Source organism: Alligator mississippiensis, chromosome 9, assembly GCF_030867095.1.
Source record: "Alligator mississippiensis isolate rAllMis1 chromosome 9, rAllMis1, whole genome shotgun sequence".
Classification (NCBI taxonomy): Eukaryota; Metazoa; Chordata; order Crocodylia; family Alligatoridae; genus Alligator; species Alligator mississippiensis.
In genome coordinates, this window is record NC_081832.1 from 4964152 (window position 1) to 4985377 (window position 21226).

Sequence of the window (21226 nt, forward strand, 5' to 3'; positions counted from 1 at the left end):
TTTAAGAATTAAAGATACCAGCATGTGGTCGGTTTTGCAAGCAGTGAGATTTCCTCAAATTTTCCCTTTTTATGAAATTAATAAAGCAGTCTTTTGGCATATCTGTCTGAAGTGCATAACCACGAACAATAAGAGGCCATTATGAGACCGTGATTCACTCTAATGAGATCTGCACTTGCCACGGGGAGAGGGGGTCAGACCCTCCGTTGGACAGGATATGCTCGTGCAGGAAGAATGAGATAGATAGCGTCAATCACTATTTGTGGTGATATTTTGTTCATTCTTTGAAGAAACAAGAGGGAAATGGATTTCTCCATTAGTGGAAAATTGTAAGTATTGAGCTAACGAAGAAGAAACAATCTGATTCTTCTCTAACACTTGACACCTGTCCTATAGTCCAGAGGTGTATTTGAACCATTTGTGCAATGAATAGTGCCAAAATCAAATACGTGCTCTATTTATATTTTTTATTCAGGTAGTTCATATTGCTTCATTTATTTGTATGTATTATCGTACATCGTGTTCGCTTTTACTTTGTTTAAATCCATAGACTGTGTCATTTTATTGTACGCTTTTACCAATATCCACAAATCGCGCCATTTTCTCATTACATAATTTTATTGTTAATTCTACACTATCATTTTAGTGAACGTTATAAATAAGCTATGACTACTGCTTAATACAGAAGTACTGATCTTCCATCTATAAAAAAGAAAAAGCGCTGTGACTTTTACTTCCAATTTTCTTTCCATTGATTAGGTGGGATACTGTTTGGGTGGTTTTTACAGAGCATTGCTGGGAGGGTGGGGGGTTGCACATCAGAAACGTGATTTTTCAACCCTTGCAATTTTAGCTTTCCATAGTATCGAGTGCATTTATAGCATCAGTGCAGCTAACAAAGGCATCATTTTCAAGGGCTGTACATGCGTATGCACAAACATGAATAAGATGTGGGGTGCAATGTGGGGCAGAGATGAACTTTACTCAGTGCTGTGGGATTTCCATGATTGAAAGATGTTGGAGTCCATTTTTGGGGGCAGTGCACAGAAAAAATTAACTTTTTATCAGAGCAGCTTGAGTGCCAGGGATTTGGCTAATCATTTCTTTCATTCTTTACTCATTCCCGCTGTGACGGCAACAGTTGCTTTTTTGCTATCCTAATCACAGAACAGCTGTGAAATGCCTGCTCCTGGTTTTGAGCAGCTGTAAATTTTAACCCTGATTTAAAAGCTGACTTTCCAACTTTGAGTGATTCCAAATGCTAAAGGATTTTTCTAGCTTCTTCCAAGCACTGGGTTTTTTTGCAGACAGGCAATCATCAGAGGCGACTGGCTGAGAAATGAAGCTTTTGCAGATTTGTCTCACAAGTAGCTGAGCTCTCAACATCACGTCTTGAGCAAGGAGGAGCTGGGGTCTGGAGGAGGGAAGGTGCACACTCAGCATTAGGTTTCAGAGCATTGTTGAGCAGACAAGAAGAGGCACAAGTCCCCCTCTGAATAGGCATGTGTTAGAAAAACATGGTAAAACCAGTGAAAATAATCAATGAGATTGTGTGGAGGGGAAGCATACTGTTCACATAAAAAAGCAGGCCAAGGTGAAGGTGTATCATGCGTCCCAAAGCTCTAGACAAAGCGGATCTGGGCTCAATCCCCGGCTCTCCCATGAAATGCCTGTGTGACTAGAGAGATTGCTCACTGGCTCTGCTCCCCTTTTGCAAAGCGGGGATAATAACCCTTAATCCTTCCTTCCCTGCCTCCTTTTTCCTGTCTGGTTAGCATTAAGGTCCTTGGGTTTCTTCCCCTGGGTGTGTACAGCACCTAGCACCACAGGGCTCCAATGTCAGCTGGGGTTGTGCTGTAATATGAAGAATGACAATAATGTAATATTTAAAAAAAAAAACACATTTTGAGGGATAAAACTATGTGGGTGGAATCAGAAAGGCATGCTCTGGTTGCAGGATACCACCGAGTTGCATTCATGGGACCTTTTTTTTAATGATAGCTGCACAACACACACAAGAAAAGGGTGCTTTTGCATGTGAGGTTTGCAGAAACTCTTCCTTTAATTAAAAAAAAAAGCCTCCCCCTGCCACTGCTGTTCTTGTATGCCACCCATTCAAAGATCTTGCCTTTCACCAATGGAGAGCGCTGGCTCGGGATGCTCGGTGCCATTTCTGCAAATGATGGTGATGAAGAGCAAGACGAGGCACTTCGTTGCTCTCCTCTGTCTCTGTTGGCATCTTCTCAGGTTAGTCATGGCTGACCTTGCCCTGAATCAGACTCAGCCTGGTATTTCCTACTGCTTTAAGACTACTTTCCTGGTTTGTGATATGGATGTCACCTGGCTTGCAGTTTTGGTCTGACTGTTGAACACACTGCACCAGCACCCGGGGGGACGGAGAGCTCAGCCTCTTGCTCCCCGCACATGCCATGGCTCCTTCTGCAATGGATTAGCAACACTGGATTTCAAGGCAATAGAGTTTCATGAGTGGAACGACCTATTAACACTAGCAAATAGGCTGTGTCATTAAGATGCATCTGCCACTTAATCACAATCAACCCAACTTTACATGTGGCTGTTTATTTCTTAAGATCAACAAATGACCAAATAATAATAATAATTAAAAAAAAAATCAAATAAGATACCATATAGTACAAAGGTTAATATCAGGAAGTAACCTTTCCATTACAGTTTGGTCATAAATTACACTATAAATAATGGCATGTTACATTTAAAGAGCTTGTTAGCCGGCTACGTAGAGGGATTTCTTACCCCTCGCCCTTTCTTTTGCCAAAGCAACTATTACAAGTTCAACTCTGACACACTCAGGATGTTCATTATTCCTGACACATGACAGGCCACGTGAAATAAAGCACATAATATTTTGTATTTAAATAGAAAAGAAATGTGCACTTTTCTTATTTTCACCACAGGTACAACATGTGCAAGGCTGTTGACTTGAAGAAGCACAAAGCTGGGACATTGTCATGAAACTGGATTTGCTATTTGACTGCTAAAACCATCCAAACTAAAACAGAAGTTTTTGTTCAGCTGTACTTTCCACGCTGGAAACAAGTCTAAGAGATACAGACTTTAATTCTTTTTTTTTACAGAATTACCATACAATGCATTTTAATCAGCAAAGTAGCAGAAGAAATTATGTCACGCGCACAAAACATCTGTGAATGAGTGTTCCCTACACAAAGGGCGCACACCCTGGTAACACATGGGCTAAAGGACATTCACTTTCAACCCGCACCACAAGTTGCCCATCAGAAAAACCCATCTTTTTTTTGGTTTGTGAGAAATCTTTGAGATTAATCAGCACTTGTTATTATAACACGTGTCTTGAAACCCTTCTTGGACGTCCCTCCCTTTTCATTCTGGTCTTTAAGGGCAAAGTCACTGAAGCAAAATCTCATGCACGTCACAAAAAGCCAAAGTCAGCGGAGCATTCAAACACTGATGTGGACTGGACCTTGGGTGAGCAAAGTCCTGTCGGGGAGACATTTCTAAATAACAGAATGACTTTGGAAACTTGATTCTGCGTGCTGGCAAATGGTGACACGCGGGCACAAACAGGAGCACCGGGAAGATAAATGAAACCTTCAAACTCTATTTCAAGAGGTCGCCTGGCCAAGTCTCATTAGACTGCGCCTCTCGGGTCCACCTGCTAGCATTTTGCATCTGCGGGGTCTCGGGACTCTCCTAGTGGACGTGAACATTGCAGAACGCTCCTAGGAAAGTCACAGAGATTAGGTCTGCTGCTCACAGATGCTCGCCCATCTCTGTCCTTACATGCAATTTAGAAGCAATCAAGTCACAACCACTAGAGGAAACACAAACATTAAGGGCAAGTGAATTCTTTTTGCCTAAAGTCAAACCGGCTTCAACACTATCAGTTTAAAAGTCTGGTTCAAACCCAGCCCTTGTTGCATTAAAAAGGGGCAGAAAGGGAGCTGCATAAAACAGCAAACTGGTGTGTGTACCATGCAAACCATACCTTCTCCTTGCACCCGTTGGAGTCCTCTCTGCAATACAGCACAGGCTTCTTTTAGCTAAAAAATCACATGCACTTGTTTCAAGTTATGGTATTTTTGAAGTCATCTCCTCACTCCCATGAGTTTTCAACAGAGCCAAAACCCTGGATCCGAACACATCAGAAGTCTGGTGGCTGAAATCAAGTCTAAATCCCAACTATTCAGGTGTCGGGCTGCAATATCGAACCAGGCGCGGGCCTTTCTTTGTTTTCAAATCCAGAAATGAAGGTTTGGGAACCAGAAAATTCTTGGAGGAGTTCACAAAACCTTGAACTCTTCCAGATGGTCCTGGTGCTCTCAATGCGCCACAAAAGCTTGAGCATAAGAGTTTCATTTTCAGTTTAGCTTTTCCCCTATTTTAGAGCAGGATCCAAAAGGAACCCATCAACCTGTCGGGAACAGAGCCAACTATTGTGAGTGCTACCGCTGTATCTCACGAGGGAAAAACAAGGACAAGCATCAAGTGGGACAATGATTCTTACCCAGTGCTTTTATTTCCCCAGCAGCTTGAATAGTGGGTAATCAAACTCATTTCACCAGATTAATATTTACCAGGAATATTCAAGAAGTTGCACACCTGCATCATGATTTAATGCAGGATGGGAAATTTAAATGCACTTAAGGGAGTTAGAAGTCCTGCTGAAAGGCAATGATCCTGGCAACTCTGACTTCCTTAGGTGCTTTTGAAATCCCATCCTTGAGTTGTCAGCTTCCTTTAGGGACATGGTTAAAAGGAAGTGTGGGGCTTTGGGGTTTCCTTTTTGCAAAGCTCAAAGCTCTGTGTATGATCTTTCTTCCCCTGTTCTAACACTAACACTGCCACGCAAGACGGCAAGCTTTGGACTGGCGGGGAGAGTGCATCTTAATGAGATTGCACAGGGATCTGTCTGAACTGGATCAGTTTAAGTTGTCTCCGCTGAGCTCTGAGTCAGTGGGAAACTACTCCCAACCCATAAAAGTAGTAGATTTTATATATATATATATATATATATATATATGTATATATATATATATATATCTGGCTACTGCATCCTTTCTACCTATCCTTGGGGTTCAGGCCGAGCTACATGTCTGATGATATTCTCTGTGCCTTTTTTGCCTGTTAACATCACTGGAAGTTGCATGCTCTGTGCCGATTCCTGAACTTTCTGGATTATTTTTGCACACGTTAATTTTCTTTTAAGGAACCTACCGGCACACGATAAAACTAAGTGAGAGCAAGGTTATCATCCTAGCCCGGGACAGTCAGCTTCTGTTTTGTGGGAGCAAATAATATTTTATCAACAGTGATTTCCAGGTGAGAGTTGGGCCCTTCAGAGATTGAGCTCCCTGCCTTGCAGGCATGAATGATGGAAATTATTCATGCAGTCAGAGAATTATTTACAACTGGAAAAATGTCATAGGCTCAGTTAGGCTGAAAATGTTGCTTGTTAGGTTCATTTCTGGGTAAACATCTGGATAAGTATCTTTTACTGCATCTCTTGCAAAAATGGGATAGGCAGTTTTAAGGTACAAACTTATAGAGCAGATTATAGAGACCCTATGAACTCCAATGGATTAAGGGAAGATATTCAACATTGCCAAGCAAACTGAGCAGTAACTGTCCAATGAAAATTCCTGCATTCCTTTCAAATAGGATCCACTCTATCTATCTATCTATCTATCTATCTATCTATCTATCTATCTATCTATCTATCTATCCATCCAGATTCTGCTCAAGGAAAAGCTGTGTTTGCCCTGAATTGGACAAGTATTTTAGCTAACAGGGATATTCAGCCTCAAATAGTACCATAGAAGTAAATGTAGCAGATTCATCATCTGGGGACAGATGGAACAGGAATAATATTGCCTGAGTAGCCCACAGGACATATCTATTTATCCAGATAGATAGATAAATAGGTGTGTGTGTGTGTGTGTGTGTGTGTGTGTGTATGTGTGTGTATAGATGGATAGATAGAAGTGTGTGTGTATGTATATATACACACACACAAATACACACACACACACATGAACTGACCCTGTCTCCATTTGTTACTTTAAATTTTAGGTGGCCTCTTTATTTGCATAGCTTTCACAAACAGTCCTCTTACCTTTACGTGAAGGTTTAAGCAGTTAATAAAAGAGAAAGACACAGTCAATTATGTATTAATAAATGGTCAGCCAATTATCAAATATTATTAAGAGTCCAACAAAGGCAATAGGTGGTTTGCTATGTTCCCTTATAACCATCGATAACTCCTGCTGCTGTGCTTATTACCATTTCTAATGCATGCTAGTGAGGTGTGAAAGCATGCTCACAACATCTATTCATTATGTATAAACCATTCACAAAAGAAACTTTCATATAAAGTGAGGCCCCTCTAACATTTGGGTTGTTTTTCTAGGGAAATTTAAAAGCTTGTTTTTCTACTTAACCAGGAGCCAGCCGTACATAAAATATAAAGGCGCTGGTTCAGAAGTAATTTTTGTCTTGCTTTAGGGACCACCTGAGAAATAAATAAGAGAAAGCACAACAGACCAGAGCCTGCAATCCTGGTAGCGTCCAAATGAAAATAAGTGCACAACCATTTCTACTCTCAGGTTAGAGCCCTTTATTGCCTAGACGGTCTGTATTAGGTATAAAATCTCCCAACCCTGTTACGTGTTGTTGGATGTTATGGCTGGGCCTCTTCAATACCTGACACTGTCGTGGTGGGCGTGCCACAAATGCCTTACACGACCTAGCTCTCACGTGTAGCTCTCTCTCTCTAGGACTTAATCTATTAGATCTGTGGTTTTCACCCAGTAGTCTGCGGATCCTATGGGAGTCCACAAACTATGTCTACAGGGTCTGTGAAAGATGATGATGATGATGATCGATCAAAAGTATGCAAACACCCACACTTACAATTCAAAGGGGTCCACACCTCCATTCAAAATTTTTTAGGGGTCCACAAATGAAAAAAGGTTGAAAACCTGGAAAGAGACTTTTTGGCTCTGTGCAGTCGGTCACCGGGCAAAAGTATCTCAGAGAAACATTTCATAGAGAAGTAAAGCTGGAAGGGACTGCAATGTCACCGAACATAGAAGTGACCAGTGCTTTCTAGTACGCTTCCTACCGGTCAGCTCGGCACAGAGCAAAACAACTGGCAGAAAAAGCTGCATCCCGTGTACAGTCATTTGGGCTGTTTGTTTTCATGGGCTTGTTTAACAACGCATGTGTGCAGGTATACACCAGCGATGCTTACTCAGGTGAGCAGAACTGCTCCTCCCTAAGCCGTCGGCTCTGTACTGCTACCCCAAAAGAGATCCCCTTCTTTTCAGGGAGCGGGTCCTGTGCTTTCGAAACAAAAAGACCTGATTTCTGTCCTCACCACTAACGTAACTGTTCCAGGATGACTGTGGACTAATTTAAGAAATAATTTCACTTAGAATACCAGTCAGTCTGCCCTCTGCTATGATGAGATTCAATCATTTTTTTCAGCAGGACATGGCAATTTGTGGCCTTATTATTACAGCCCATTCAAATCACCATCGTTAGCGTGAGAGAGCATCACTCGCTAAAGAGTGAACCTGGAGAAAAATTGATTTCTTAGGCTTATTTTCAGTTGACTAGAATGACCGGTTTCTTGGATTTGCAGTAGCAGTGATATCTTTTATTAGACCAACTAGATTTTTGCAAAAAAAAATAAAAATAAAATTCTTTAATTGCTTTTTCCTCTAGATCAATATGGCTACACCCTGGATACCTGACACATGGTTTCTTGGGTGGGATTTTTATGAACTTGGGTCCAGGGCAAGGGAAGCAATGGTGAGAATGACCAAGTGGCCTGGGCTGTACCGTATATATCTGTGTATGGGGCCACAACATAAATTGCCCAAGCCCATGTGCATATAGGTCACCGGAATAGAAGATCATTGATGGTAGAGACATTTCTTCAGCTAATCACCTGGGGCCTCCGTTTTGAAACTAAAGCTTTCTGGAGTCTTTTGTTGCATGTTAGGGTTGCCTGGTAGAGATGGTGTTTACTCAACAACCTCAGCCTGCCTAGTCCTTTTGGATTTGCAAATCCCAAGCTATCAGACAGGGTCAGATCCGGGCCCCGTTATGTATCAGCCTATGATTTCTGCTTCTTTTGTGCATGAAGCCAGGGGTCAATACACATTTACTCCTTGCTTCTGGAATGAACTTTTGTGGTAAGCTCTCTTATTTCAACCGGAGGCTTTATTACATGGGGCGGTTTGTACGTGTGCTGCCTCCTCCCCTGGAACGGGAATGATTCTTTCGCACCCTACAATTCTGCCCATTGTTTTTGTAGCCTGTTTTTGGAGCCGGAAATTAATTTGTCTTGCTTCTTTTAATTGCTCAGTTGTGTGATCTGTGCTTTTATGGCTACAGCCTGGATGGCCAACAGATCAAAGAGGAAATACAAGCAATTTCTTCTTTTTCTTTAAAGAAAAAGAAAAACAGTATATTAGGGCACCAACGTAGGAAAACGCACGAGCCTCTTACATGGTCTCAAGTTACGTAAGCACTGAGCTTGCCCTCTGGGGTATCAGCCATCTACTTGAAGAGCTGAAGAAGAAGAAAAACTGGAATAAGAGTGAGAAATAACTCAAAGATCAATGGGCCATGACATTCATGAAGCTCACCCATCAGCAGCCGTCAACCATCCTGATTCTGGAACGTGCTCAGATCTTAATATAGATCAATTAATGGGATTTGGCTATTAGGCAAAAGTATGACAACCTCCTCATTAGGTTTCAACATTTGGGTATGCCTCAGTTTAGGCATTCGAGACTTTGCTGATGTCAATGTTTTCGATTTGTGTTGCTGTAGTGCTTTAAGGACCCAACAGGGCTTGTGGTCCCCCTGTGCTAGGCTGTGTACACACACATTTAAAAAGATGCTTCCAGCCCCAGATAACCCTGCCTGAGCACTGTGCCCATCCTAATCTACATAAGGCATTATCTATTCTTGTACAGGAGTCTCTCCCGAATGGTCTTATTAACCAGAACTCAAAAGTAGTTCTGTACAAAACCGCCTGGCTCCCTGAGTGCTACATTCCCTGCGAATTCAAAGTTTTCCATTCCTCTTTCTTTTAGCACCTAATAAAACTAGTACGCTCACCCTCAAAAAAAATCCCGTTTCATAAAAAAATTGCTGTCTCCTCGTTCAGCCTAGTGCCACCAAGAGAAACGATCTCCTGCTCTTAGACTTTAACGTGGCATCTTTGCATTGAGAAATGAGTGAACTGCAGAACGAGCTGCCAAAGCTTAGGATTCATAGGTTGAAGACATGTTTTGGCTTCCCGGATAACACAGTATCTGAACCTATGCCAGACCGAAGTTACAAAATGTATAGACATTACTCACAAGAGCCAAGGCCGATGCTTTAAAATAACCTCAACGAGACTGGCAGAGCGAAGCCTATTTGTTCCAACAAAAATTATTCGGCTAAACACATTCGTGCTATGTGGTTTAGGAGACCATGCTTTAAAGTCCCAGGGGTCTCTCTCAAGTTTTGAAACACGTTCTCCTTTCCTTTGGCTTCACTTGGGTCTCAATATGTCGTTTCCCTAGTGACTTGGCTGGAAAACGTGTGGTTGCTGGAGATGCTATTGGACTTCCTGGTGAAGGTGGGTCTCTTTTTCTTCTTTCTCCAGGGCAGGCACAGGAAGGTGAGGGTGGAGATGAAGATCTGGCGGAAGTTTGCTGACACCAAGTTGTAGAGGATGGGGTTGATGGCAGAACTGACGTAGAAGAGGACATTTGTTAGCATGTAGAAGTAGTGGTAGAAGTTAAAAAGGAACCTGATGGAAGAGAACAAGGACAGAGAGAAAATCTAAGTGACACAGGGAAAATGTAAAGGATGTATGAAGAAAACACGAGCTGTTTCAACTGTTAGTCTCGCTATCTGGGAACAGGACAACTGCCACATGAGACCTATGATACGATGCCGCATCCTCCTTCCCACACAAAAAGAGATATAATAGGCAGACGAAGGATACTTGCCCTCCAACAAATTTCCCACTCTCATCCTTAAATAGTCAGAAATGGATTTAAGCCCTGAAATAGGAGGTTTGATATATTTAAGCTGTACATCTGTTTTGTGCTTTGTAAAACAGACCTGCTGGAAATCCAAGAGCCTGCACCAGCATGTTGCCCTCTATAATGCAAATAGTGCCTCCGCTTTTACCAGCAGAGCTGGGTCTGCTTTGCAGTGCCCATAAAAACACAATGAGGCCTCATAATATATATTGTCATCTCTTCTCTCGAGCCAGTGAGAACGATATCTGTTTGTGCAATTGTTCTCTTGGGTGGAGTGCATTTCTGTTTTATGATGCGCTCCATCAACGATTGAGGACAACAGCTGGAAGTTTCAGTGGACCGTGGCTTATAGCCAAGGCAACACAAAAAATCACATGCTAAAGTACAAGTCGTAGTGGTGATGCTGAATAAAAGGCTATAATTGCTAGGATATGGCTGCAGCTTCGAGCAGCCAAGAACACACTTCCTAGGAGAAATGAATGCCTTCTGGACAGAGCGAGCTTATTACCAACTTATGGAGAAAGTGTGAAGAACTATGGGAGTAAGCCTCCTTCCAAGCAATTCCCATCTAAATGCTCTTGAAAATCAGTCAAATGATAGCTCTGGTCTATTCAGTCCAAATAACTGACTGTGGTTTGTCCCTAATGACATGGACTGAAGTTCTGACATGCCCAGAGGAATATCTCCACCGGTCCTGTCCATTCACAAGTGATTTTCGAGGCGTTGATTCCAGGATGCCCAACCCAAGACATTTTAAAGGGGCATGTCTCAAGTTGGGGCATCTAAACACCCCATATCTTGGATATATTTTGGTTCCTACCATCAATACCTTGATAGGGTCAATCGTTACGTTAAGTTTCCTTTGATAAATACCGTAAGTAGTCAAGGGTTCATACATGATTATCTTAAAATGCAGGTTTGTCACAGTTTTACTGGCCAATAAGGTGTTTATAATTATGGCTTACTGCAGTGGTGCTCAACTTTCCAGACCCATGGGCTGTATGAGAGGTGTGGGGCCAGTCCATAGACGGATCCGGCATGGGTGGGTGCATGGGGGTCAGTTTACGGAGCGACCCCACATGCCAGCCTAACCCTGTGAGCCAGATCTGGCCGTGCAGCAACCGCATGCATTGATCCAACCCCATGTACTGGCATGATGCAGCATTTGGGGCCATGTCATCTGCCTTGCAGAGCTCCCTACCGGTCTGGAAAATTGGCAGCAAGGGAGCAGTAGCAATGGTAATTGCCAGAGCGAAGTTCTGGACCCGAGGGGGACCTGTGAGCCAGATGATAAAGCCTCACAGGTCAAATGTGGCCTGAGGGCTGAAGGTTGAGAGCCACTGGCTTCTAGCCATCCATAGCACCTGCAGTACCTCTGCGGCAGCCTGAAATTGGACATTTTAGTGTGCATTTCCTAAAGGGCAAGAGCGTGCATGTGGGCAGTTTCCAGGGGGCAGCCGCCATGCAGTAAGCTCAAAAAAATTTAATTTGCTAACTCCCGATCAAATTCTCTGCCCCTTTTGCCTAAGCAAATGTTGTTGTTGCATATTTGATAGCTACTTCAAGTGCTTTTCTTCTAGAAATGCAAACAAGAAACAACAGCTTGCTCCATGTATGCCCCATGATTAAATGCAAGATCTGGATTTTACTATGGCTGGATGTACAATGTGATTCAACGGACTGCCCTGCTGCAAATTACTATTACTTGTGCTTGATGCTCATGAGATTTTAATCAGCCTCTTAGCTTAGCTACATTGTAACATGGTAGAAGTTTTTTGTTTTTTTTTTTCAAAGCTCCCTGCAGGAAACAGAGCACTTTGCAGAGAACAGAGAATGTAACATGGTAGGAGACCCACCTGAATAAAGGTCAGGCATTTCATTGTACACATCTCCTGCCAGCTTCAGCTCCACCATACTGGACGTATATTTGCAGGAAGTTTAGATGTCTATTTGCATATGCAAAATGCATGCTCAATTATATCGTTCTTTTTACCGTGGCCATGCAGAAAAGTCAGGCAGTTGCCGGAGCAGAGAGCCAGCAGGATGCATTTGCACGTGCTATTATGCTATTAATGTGAGCAATGGCAAGAAGTGTTCACACAAACTAGCCATTCATTTGCAAATATAACTGCACCTAAGCTGTCTGAATACCCGGTCCCTGACCGCTGCCAGTGGACAACGATTCCCTACACCTTAATTCTGGCTCTTTCACTGCCACACTTAGCAAGCAAGCTACCTTATGCTTTAATAACCAATGCCATCATTTTCTCAACAGTGTAATCTCTCCTGTCACCAGCAAAATTTAGCTTTGTAGAACTAATTGTGTGTTGACATGAGCTGTTCCATCTTAGAGCTACTGATCTATATCTATGTCAGGGAGACAACTATCAGCTTAAGGGAGGTAAAGAACAACAATACCACCTCAGATTTACCAGGGACTGTCAGAGGGGAAAATTAGTCACTACTGGTAACAAGTGCTAATTTTGTACTTGTCACTGCAGGAGATGATCAGATGCTAGTGATGCATTTAAATGCAAAATAATGTTTCCTTCACACACATCTTTGAGACCTGGCTGTTAAAAACCAAAGTAAAAGCAAGCTGAAGATCTATTTTGGAAAACATCTTACATTCACATTTTCCCAGACAAACTTAAGAGATGGATTCGGATGTCCTTATTGGTATCAAATAGAGCTGTACTCCTTGAATGATCTTAGAAATCATAGGAAATGATGGTTGGGAGGGACCGCAGGAGGTCACATCTAGTCCGACCCCTGCTCCAAGCAGGACCAGCCCCAACTAGATCATCCCAGCCAAGGCTTGGTCTAGCCAGGTCTTTAAAACCTCCAAGGATGGAGACTCCACAACCTCTCTGGGTAACCTGTTCCAGTGTTTTACTACCCTCCTGGTGAGCAAGTTTTTTCTAATATCCAACCTCAACTTCCCTTGCTGCAACTTGAGCCCATGGCTCCTTGTTCTGTTATCTTCATGACTTCAATGCTGCTGCTGGTGGGAATAAGATGACAATAATCTTGCCCACAAATAATAATTACTCACTCTGTCCAATGATCTGCAGGAACATAGCAAAACATGAGGCGCCGTATATGATAAGGAAGCCAACAGACCACAAAGGCAATTACAACAGCACCTGCAAGATACAAGAATATCCATTGATTTTACAGCGCGCCACGTGTGTGATGTGCTTTTCTGGGAGTAGAAAACTAATCATTTTATGCACATTAAATGCTGTGTTACTTATTAAATGCATAAGGACACTCCTATTTTGCCATTGCGCAAAGCATTAATAACACCAGGGTTATCATCTGTTTGTGGTAAAGCAAGAGTAATGGAAATAACAGAAAGGCTCTAGACTGGAAAGCCTGGGGGGAACATGCTGGAGGTAGATAGACAGGAATATTAAGCAACAGGTCTTCAAAGGGCTCCTTATATTACCTAGTTCAGATTCTGCTCGAGGAAAATCTGTGTCTGCCCTGAATTGGACAGGTATTTTAGCAAACAGCGATATTCAGCCTCAAATAGTACTAAAGAAATAAATGTAGCAGATTCATCATCTGGGGGCAGATGGAACAGGAATAATATTGCCTGAGTAGCCCACAGCACATACCTGCATGTAGCCATGTGTCAAGTATATAAAGCCATTGAATTACCCAGTGTTTGTGAGCAACAAATGATGACTTTAGCTGCAGGGACTGAGACTGTCTTGTTGTTCTGGGTCTGTACCGCGCCTGCTGTAAATGGGGCTGGTGCACAACGGGAACCCCGAGATAGTACTGGCCTGCAAAGGGTTTTCTATCAGTGCTCATGTTTTAGCCCCAAAAGGGCACCTTTGTCAGCAGGAGTTTGCAATACTTCAGTTGTCAGACATGCTACTTTCTTTGTCAAACTAAAAAATACTACCAGGCCTCCTGGAAACCTAGTTGGGACCTGTCTCAGAGGAGCAGAGCAATCCGCTTTGGATGGTGATGCTTCCAGCTGTTATTGTAGTACAAATGGGGTTTTTATTGCAAATGCACACCTTGATTGGGGTGGAGGTTGGAGCCGTGTTGGTCTAAGGACGTAGGCAGACAAGGTCCTTTGCATAAATCTGATCTCTTTGATTAGACCAACTCGAATAGTTGGACAAATTCTCCTTTGCAAGCTTGATCAGAGGAGCTCCACGTCATACTGTGTTTGCCCAGTATTCAACCTGCTTTTCTCTCAGAGAGAAGCCAGTGTGGATTTTCACTCTTATCTCTGGCAATGTCTTCACTTTATCCCTTCTTCAATGAACCACTTGCTGCCATTCCTGACATTTGCTGCCATCGCTCCTCTGTCTGCTTGTGCGGTCTACCCAGTCCTCCTAGTCTGCGTCTGTACTTTCTAGTTGGACTGTAAGTCCTCTAGGGCAGAGACTACTTGCTAGTTTGTATTTCACAGATGTACAGAAGTTTAGGGCTGGAAGGGACCTCATAAGATCATTGGGTCCAGCCCCCCCGTAGGTGTACAACACCTAGTCACAACGGGGCCCCATTCTGGGCTGTCATATTAAATATGATTAATAATAATCAGGTGACGAGGGAAAAGGAAGTGGAGGATTTTAGCCAAGACACAGAAAAGAATGACAAATAAAGCATGACATTAATACACGGTGAATGATGAAAGCTCAGCTGGTGCCCGGTCCTGTCAATCTGGATTTAAGAACGATCAGACAAAGGACAGCTACAATACATACTTCAACCCCGGTGTGAGATGACACACTTCTGGCCAAATTCCAGCAGGAAATAAAGGAAACCTCAGTCCAAACATAATACAATAAAGGCCATACAGGGAATCAAAGGTAAAGGAAACAGTTATGGTAGTTCTTCATCTGAAAAGTGCTCTGCTGAGCGGGGTGGCTAGGCTCTTGTTGGACACGATGTGGGCTCATTTGGGCCTGAAAGACAGGAAGGATCTTTATCTCAATCCCCCTTTCAACTGCTGTCTCTTCACTCCCCTCTTCCCCAGCGGACTGGTGGGTGGAGGACAGTAGTTTATGGCTCACGCAGGGCTGCAGCAGCAGCAGGCTCTTCCTGGGGGATGCAGCGCTCGAGGGGGATTCAAAAGCAGAATATAAAAGCAAACCCCAAGAGCTCCACCTCACCTCTATCCGTACCAGAGAGAGCCTTCAATAACCCTCCCCAATGCACCTGTAGAGGAAGGGAGACGTATTTGCATCTGCATTTTGAGGGGGAATAAAACCAGGCAAAGCATCTTACCCAAAGCTGTGCAGAAAGCAATGTCTGGCCTGCTACTGGAAAGCAGGCCAGGGGTCCTAGCCCTGAGAACCATCCCAGCTCTCCATCTAATTTTCTGTTAGAGTATAATTACAAGATTCAGGGGGGAGGCTAGAGGAGTGTATGCATTTCGCCAAAGCCTAGAGGATGTCAAGACTTTCTATAAAATTAACTGTTCCAAACAGGAGATTTTATCACACCTTCAACTCTCTTAGGAAATACGAACTTTCATTTCTACCCAGGAGAACTTCTATAATCTTTTCTCTGATATCTAAAGAAGGGCGTTTGTGCCTGAAAGCTTGCAATTAATTACATTTTTCAGCAAAAATCTAGCTGATCTAAGAAAAGCTATTGCCTCTACCACAAGTCCTGAAGACTTTTTAGGCATTCTGGAAAAGTCATTTATCTATCTACATGCCAGCAATTCACATAAGTACCAATTCCCTGTCTCTGGTTCATGCTGTGCTGAGTGAAAAAAAAAAGGGTGAGGCATTTCCAGGAGCAAAGTGCAAATGTATCACCCTTCTTCTCCAGAGCTAGAGCTATGTCCTTCAGTTTTGCCTTTTCCTTTTTATAGGAAAATGCCCAAGTCATATTAGCCATAATCACTCATATTTCCCAGTCCTTTGAGTCGGTACCATCAGCAGTTGTGCAGGCAGGACCAGCTCTATGGTGGGCTGCCCTCCTGAGCTCAGTAAGAGAATTACAGACCATAGGTGTACCATTCATAACCTGAATCCTGAACATAAGAACTGGCATTTACGGGGTCGGACCCTAGGTCCATCTCACCCAGTCTCCCGTGTCACAGTGGCAGAGAGCAGATGCTGAAAGGAAGAATGAATGGGTCTGACCAGGATTTTTCCCATTGTTTCTCTCTCCCTTGCAGCCTCCAGCATTGAAGGACTAGGAAGTTCTCATTCAGAGACCGTATCCCTAACTTCAGCGCTCAAGAGCTACCTACCAGCCTCGTTTTGTGACCCTAGCTCTGTGGCAGCGCCTCTAGATTCTGCACACTTCAGAGGGGCAGATAGGAAATTCTCTGGCAAATGGTTTAAAAGAATGGAGGTTTTTAGTGAATTAAATATGAAATGAAAAAAGGAACCTGCAATATATCCTCAGTGCTATTCATCACTGCATTCAGTTCAATTTATTGGAAGCCAGCCTCCCATTTCTGGTTTTTAGTGTGCACTGACACCAGTGTCCTTCAGGAAGAAGAGCCTTTGTAGGTAGGTAATGCTCTGTGAGCAGGTGGGGTTGGGGTTTGAGGCATAAGCTGCCTCTTTGGATGGTTTGGCTATAGCAATCAACAGAGAAACGGTCAAAAAAGAGAATCATTGGGATGATTATCATGGAGCATCACATTGCACATCCTGTAGAGATGAACGAGGGAGGTAAACTCTGTTCTCTGTAGGGTCAGCTGAACTGGGATTTTGTAATGAAAGTCACTGCAAGAGAGGCAAATATTTTAGCAGCATGTCTGTGGAGGACTCAAGGCCAGGTGTTATTCTTGGAAAACACTTTCAATCTCCAGAAATTGAAATACTGGGAAGTGATCCACATGCCTTTTAGCTCCAAGAAGACCAATGGGTTTGTGTGATCACAGCACGTCAGCTTCTGTAGCAACAGCACCCAACGGAGTAATATATCTGGCATTACTTTCACCCATCCGGGTCATACCCTGAGATCTGTCCTTACAAAGCCTGGCATGTACAATATTGCAGGTGCATCTATTTAATCCACCTTTGAATATTTGGCCCTGGAGCAAATGTTCAAACTGGCATCCGCCAGATGTTCGCGTGTGTGTGCATCGTCTTCCGTGCAGACATGTACGCACACATGCCCCCGTGAATTTCAGCCGCGAAGAGCGGAAGATCGGTTTTAACAACGGTGACATCTCAGTTTCTTTTAGAAGCAGGTTTAATGGTTGGCCATGTGCTGGCTCGAGACTTTGTGAACCATGCAAATCTTACACCTGGAAAGGACCAGCATTTCCTGTGTGCATGCAATTCTGTGCCGAGGTTTATGGAAGCAGGAGGGTCTGTATGGCAAAATATGCATCCAAGTAAAAGAGCTGCTCAGTTTCCACACGCGAATAATCAATTAATGCGCGATGGTAATTTCATAACATTACATGCAATCACTCTGCAATTAAAATGCGATTAGATACATAGCAAAGCATATTGGAGGCACTTAGGCTGTGGTTTTAAATCCCAGCTGTGTAGCACACTGTGCTGCATATCAGCAAAGATCCTCCACTGTGCTTTCATCCTGTGTGGCTCTGTGCAGCTGCGATTAGAAGGCCCTGACCTGTATTTGTCATCCTTAATCCTTATGTTTCAATTTTATTATACGTAGGCTCAAGAAGATTTAAGGTGACAATCCTGTCCCCTCCATCCGCTCTCTGACTTCCAATGGCAAACACAGGAAGATGTCATTTTTCATCTAAAGTGCCAGTAAAATGTGACCTCTCCACTTCCCTTCCAGGGAGCTGGTTCCCCTTCCTCATGTCTCACTGAGCTATGTATTTGGTAGGGAAAGGAGCTGGGATATAACAGCGATGCCAGGTGAAATAGATAGTGAAAATTATTTTTGGCTCAGAGGAGTGTCAGCCCCATGGGCCTTCACTCTTGGGTCTCTTCTCAAGGAGGCAGAGAAGGTCTCTGTCGTGGCATAATTCAGCCAAGAAGCACCAGCCATTAACTAAAGTTTTCAGAGAAGAATGAAGCAGTCGGGGGCATTCATGCAATGTCACTTCAGACTTGCAAGTGCGATAGCAGAGCACAGGAGAGGTGCAGAGCTATGAGGACTGATTTAATGAGCACATGCCCTTCTCTACCTCAGGGCTGACTTCAAGCCCATTCACGTGGATGAGGAGATGGAGAGACAGACGGATAATGGAAACAATTGGGCACATCCAGACGAGCGTGCCCGTGCGGTATGTGCATGCACACCACATGCACTGCACAAGCAGGTGTTCCCCGCACAGCTAATTTGCAGCATTGTTGACACCAGGAGAGCTGGGTGTTAAAAAGCTCCATGCCTAAAACAAGTGGGGTGGCACACGTGCGCCGCCCAAAATGAGAGCCTGGCTGGTTGGAGGATCCTTGCCGTAGGATCGCCGTGGCTGCAGCCCCCAGAAGCTCCCAGAACCCAAGGTCAGTGCTGGCCGCAGTCCCCCCTACCCTCCCGGGGCAATGTGCGGTGAGCCAGAGCGTGCATGCATGGGGGTTCCCTGGGGACAAGCGGCAGTGCCACTGCTATTTGTCCCCGGAAAAATGCACGTTCCTGCTTGTAGGGATGTGCCCGTTGTGGCTGGTAATTTGGCTTCTCTACTGTGGCTGTCCCCACCGTTATCAGCGTTGCTTTAGTATTGCTGTCTGGTCCTCTCTGACGGGTGTGACGGACCACGGCTCTATGATCATTCCTCACTTTCATCATCTTCAGGGTGCTTTGGATGCAGCCCTATGGATGGCTGTTCAGGGTATTGTTTCACCCACTGCAGCTAAGCAGGTTTCCAGCTTTGGAGGAAAGTGAAGTTACAGAGGTGGGTCATCCCTAGTCAAACCATCCCATACAAATCCTTGCCTAACCCATTATTAAAATGACACAATCCATTCTGCTGCACAGCTACAGGACACAGCACCCCAGCCTGCCACAGGTAAAGCAGGAGGATCACGTAAGCCAAAATCCTGCTGCTGCAAAGGTTGTTGAAGCGCACTGGACAAATCCAAGGAAGAGAGGAAGGCAAAACCCTGCACAGTCCATACTAGTCTGACCGGGGGTACAATTCCTTCCTGACCCCAAACGGGGTGACCAGTCTGACCCGGTCTTCCTCCCATTTCCTACCCCAACTTGCCACCATCATCCTTTACATTTGAAACCACAGGTCTTCCTCACCTCATTAGCAAGGGATAGTCCCTGGGACTTTTAAGCAGGTGGCTTTTAAAAGGTATTCCCTTATATTACCCCTTTGTACCTCTAGAGCAATGTAGAGAGGCCTTAGATGGACACAGATCCAGTCCCTATATGTTTTATTCTTCCCTACTCTTGCTAATGCCTTTGCTGGAACTCAAAACCAATTCTTCTTCCTGATTTTGGCCAGACCAGTTTTTTTCCGCTTGGTATTTTTGGAGAAGAGCAGAAATAAATGAGAACGGAGTCTGGCCCTTAATGTTTGAGCAAAGGCAGAAGCAGTTTGCATCCAGAGTCACATTTCTCAGGCATATCTCAATGAAATCTCAACCCTCAGCAACCGTGCGTCTCCAACACAGCTCGAGGAATGCGCGCACTGTCTGCTATCGAACCGCTTACACACCGGGTGGCTTACGTCAGGGATTTATGAGAGCGCTGATTTCTGGAGACACAGTGTTTGTATATTCAAAATCCCTGGGGTTTATATGCTTATTTAGCCAATGCCGTTATCTTGAAAGAGAACAAATGATGACGCACTATTTGAAATGCAAGACTGTGAATAGGATTGTGCCAACGGTGGCTTGGGAGGTGGTGACTACCAAAATAATTCCTGGAGAACAGTTTTGTGACATGTTGCAGGCAATATTTGCACAACCGAATGAACGCGTGGGCACCACTCTAGGAGAAGTGGAGAGAAGCAGCAGGCGCAGACTGCTCGTCGCTCTCTTAGAAGTCATTGGGAGTTGAAGACAGATGCTACCCTGCAGGATATGATCTCTGAGCTGCCAGAGGAGTGAGCTAGTGGCATCAGTCTTAATTTTGGGTCCCTGAAGTGTGTGGAGCCACAGATTTCAGCTCACAGTCTTCCACTTTTCAAAGTAGATGAACTGAGCTAACTTTCTGGAGGGCTTTTAAAGATGATCTTGGTACCCAAGTGACCAGTGCTCCTTCACCAAGGAGTCCCATTGATTTTCCTGGTAGCAGGGATGAGTTCCTGGGATTTCCTGTGGGATTACACTGCAAAATGAGGCCATGTGCTTCCCCTGGTTTCCATCAGCAATGTTTCCCTTCCCTGTACTACTGTGTACCCTGACCTTGATCTAAGCACTTACGTCAATTGAAAGCTTCTCATTGACTTTGGTGGACTTTGCATTAGTCCTCGTATCAATGAATTACCTGTCTGCTTGCAATCCCTGCAGTAGCTGCGTTTCAGATGGAGGGGAGGAGGGCTGAATATGCAATTCATAAGGCAGCTTTGATGAAAGGAATGACACAAAAATAAATCACTGCTGAGATTTCTTCCCTTCGGACAAAATGAAAAATGGGTCAGGTTCCATAATTCGGTCACCTTTGTGCTTCCCCTCTTTTCCCCGCGTGTGGGAGAATGGTGTCCTTTGTCAAGCCTTTTCTCATGTGAAGGAAGTCAGCTTGTTCGAAAGGAGCCACACTCCCCTAGTTGTTCCTGCCTTGATTGCCGCATGGCACTTATTGCGATGAATCACAAAATACTCTATTTTCACAGAATAACAAGATAATTTTCCTGGTTTTTTATTCCTCAAAATTGGTTCTCAAACTTCCACTGAAGTGAAATCTCAGCTCTACTGGAATCAGTGGCAAACTTTTCATTGGCTTCCACAAGGGTTGTGTCTCCCTCTGGGTGTGCAAGGCAGCAGAGGGGAAGAAAGAAACCCAAGGAGGAAGCCCCATTGCAGTGGTGCTCTTCTAATGCTACATTGCAGATAAAAATATGCAAATTGTACATGATCTACCCAAAAGCACAAAAATTATGCCTGTAGATTGGGAAGCGATCCAAATCTGCAAAAGGGCTGATCTAAATGTAAGGACATTTAAAAGAGTGGAAATATTTTTTAAAGACTGATGAATACTTTTTTAAAAAATGGGCTGAAGGGTGTTATATGAGAACTACTTGGCCTATTACCATAAAAATGGCTGAATATATTTGGAAAAGATTG

At 43.9% G+C, this 21226-nt stretch overlaps 1 protein-coding gene across 1 annotated transcript in view; it reads right to left on the bottom strand.

Moving 5' to 3' along the window:
• Nucleotides 1-520: 520 nt before the first annotated feature.
• NTSR1 (neurotensin receptor 1) overlaps nucleotides 521-21226 on the bottom strand; it is a 99853-nt gene continuing 79147 nt past the window's right edge. The window contains exons 3-4 of the mRNA XM_006264813.4: nucleotides 13126-13216; nucleotides 521-9832 (exon numbers count right to left, since the gene is read on the bottom strand). Of these exons, the coding sequence (XP_006264875.3) occupies nucleotides 9583-9832; nucleotides 13126-13216 (341 nt within the window). The 3' untranslated portion in view covers nucleotides 521-9582. The remainder of the gene's footprint in view (nucleotides 9833-13125; nucleotides 13217-21226) is intronic.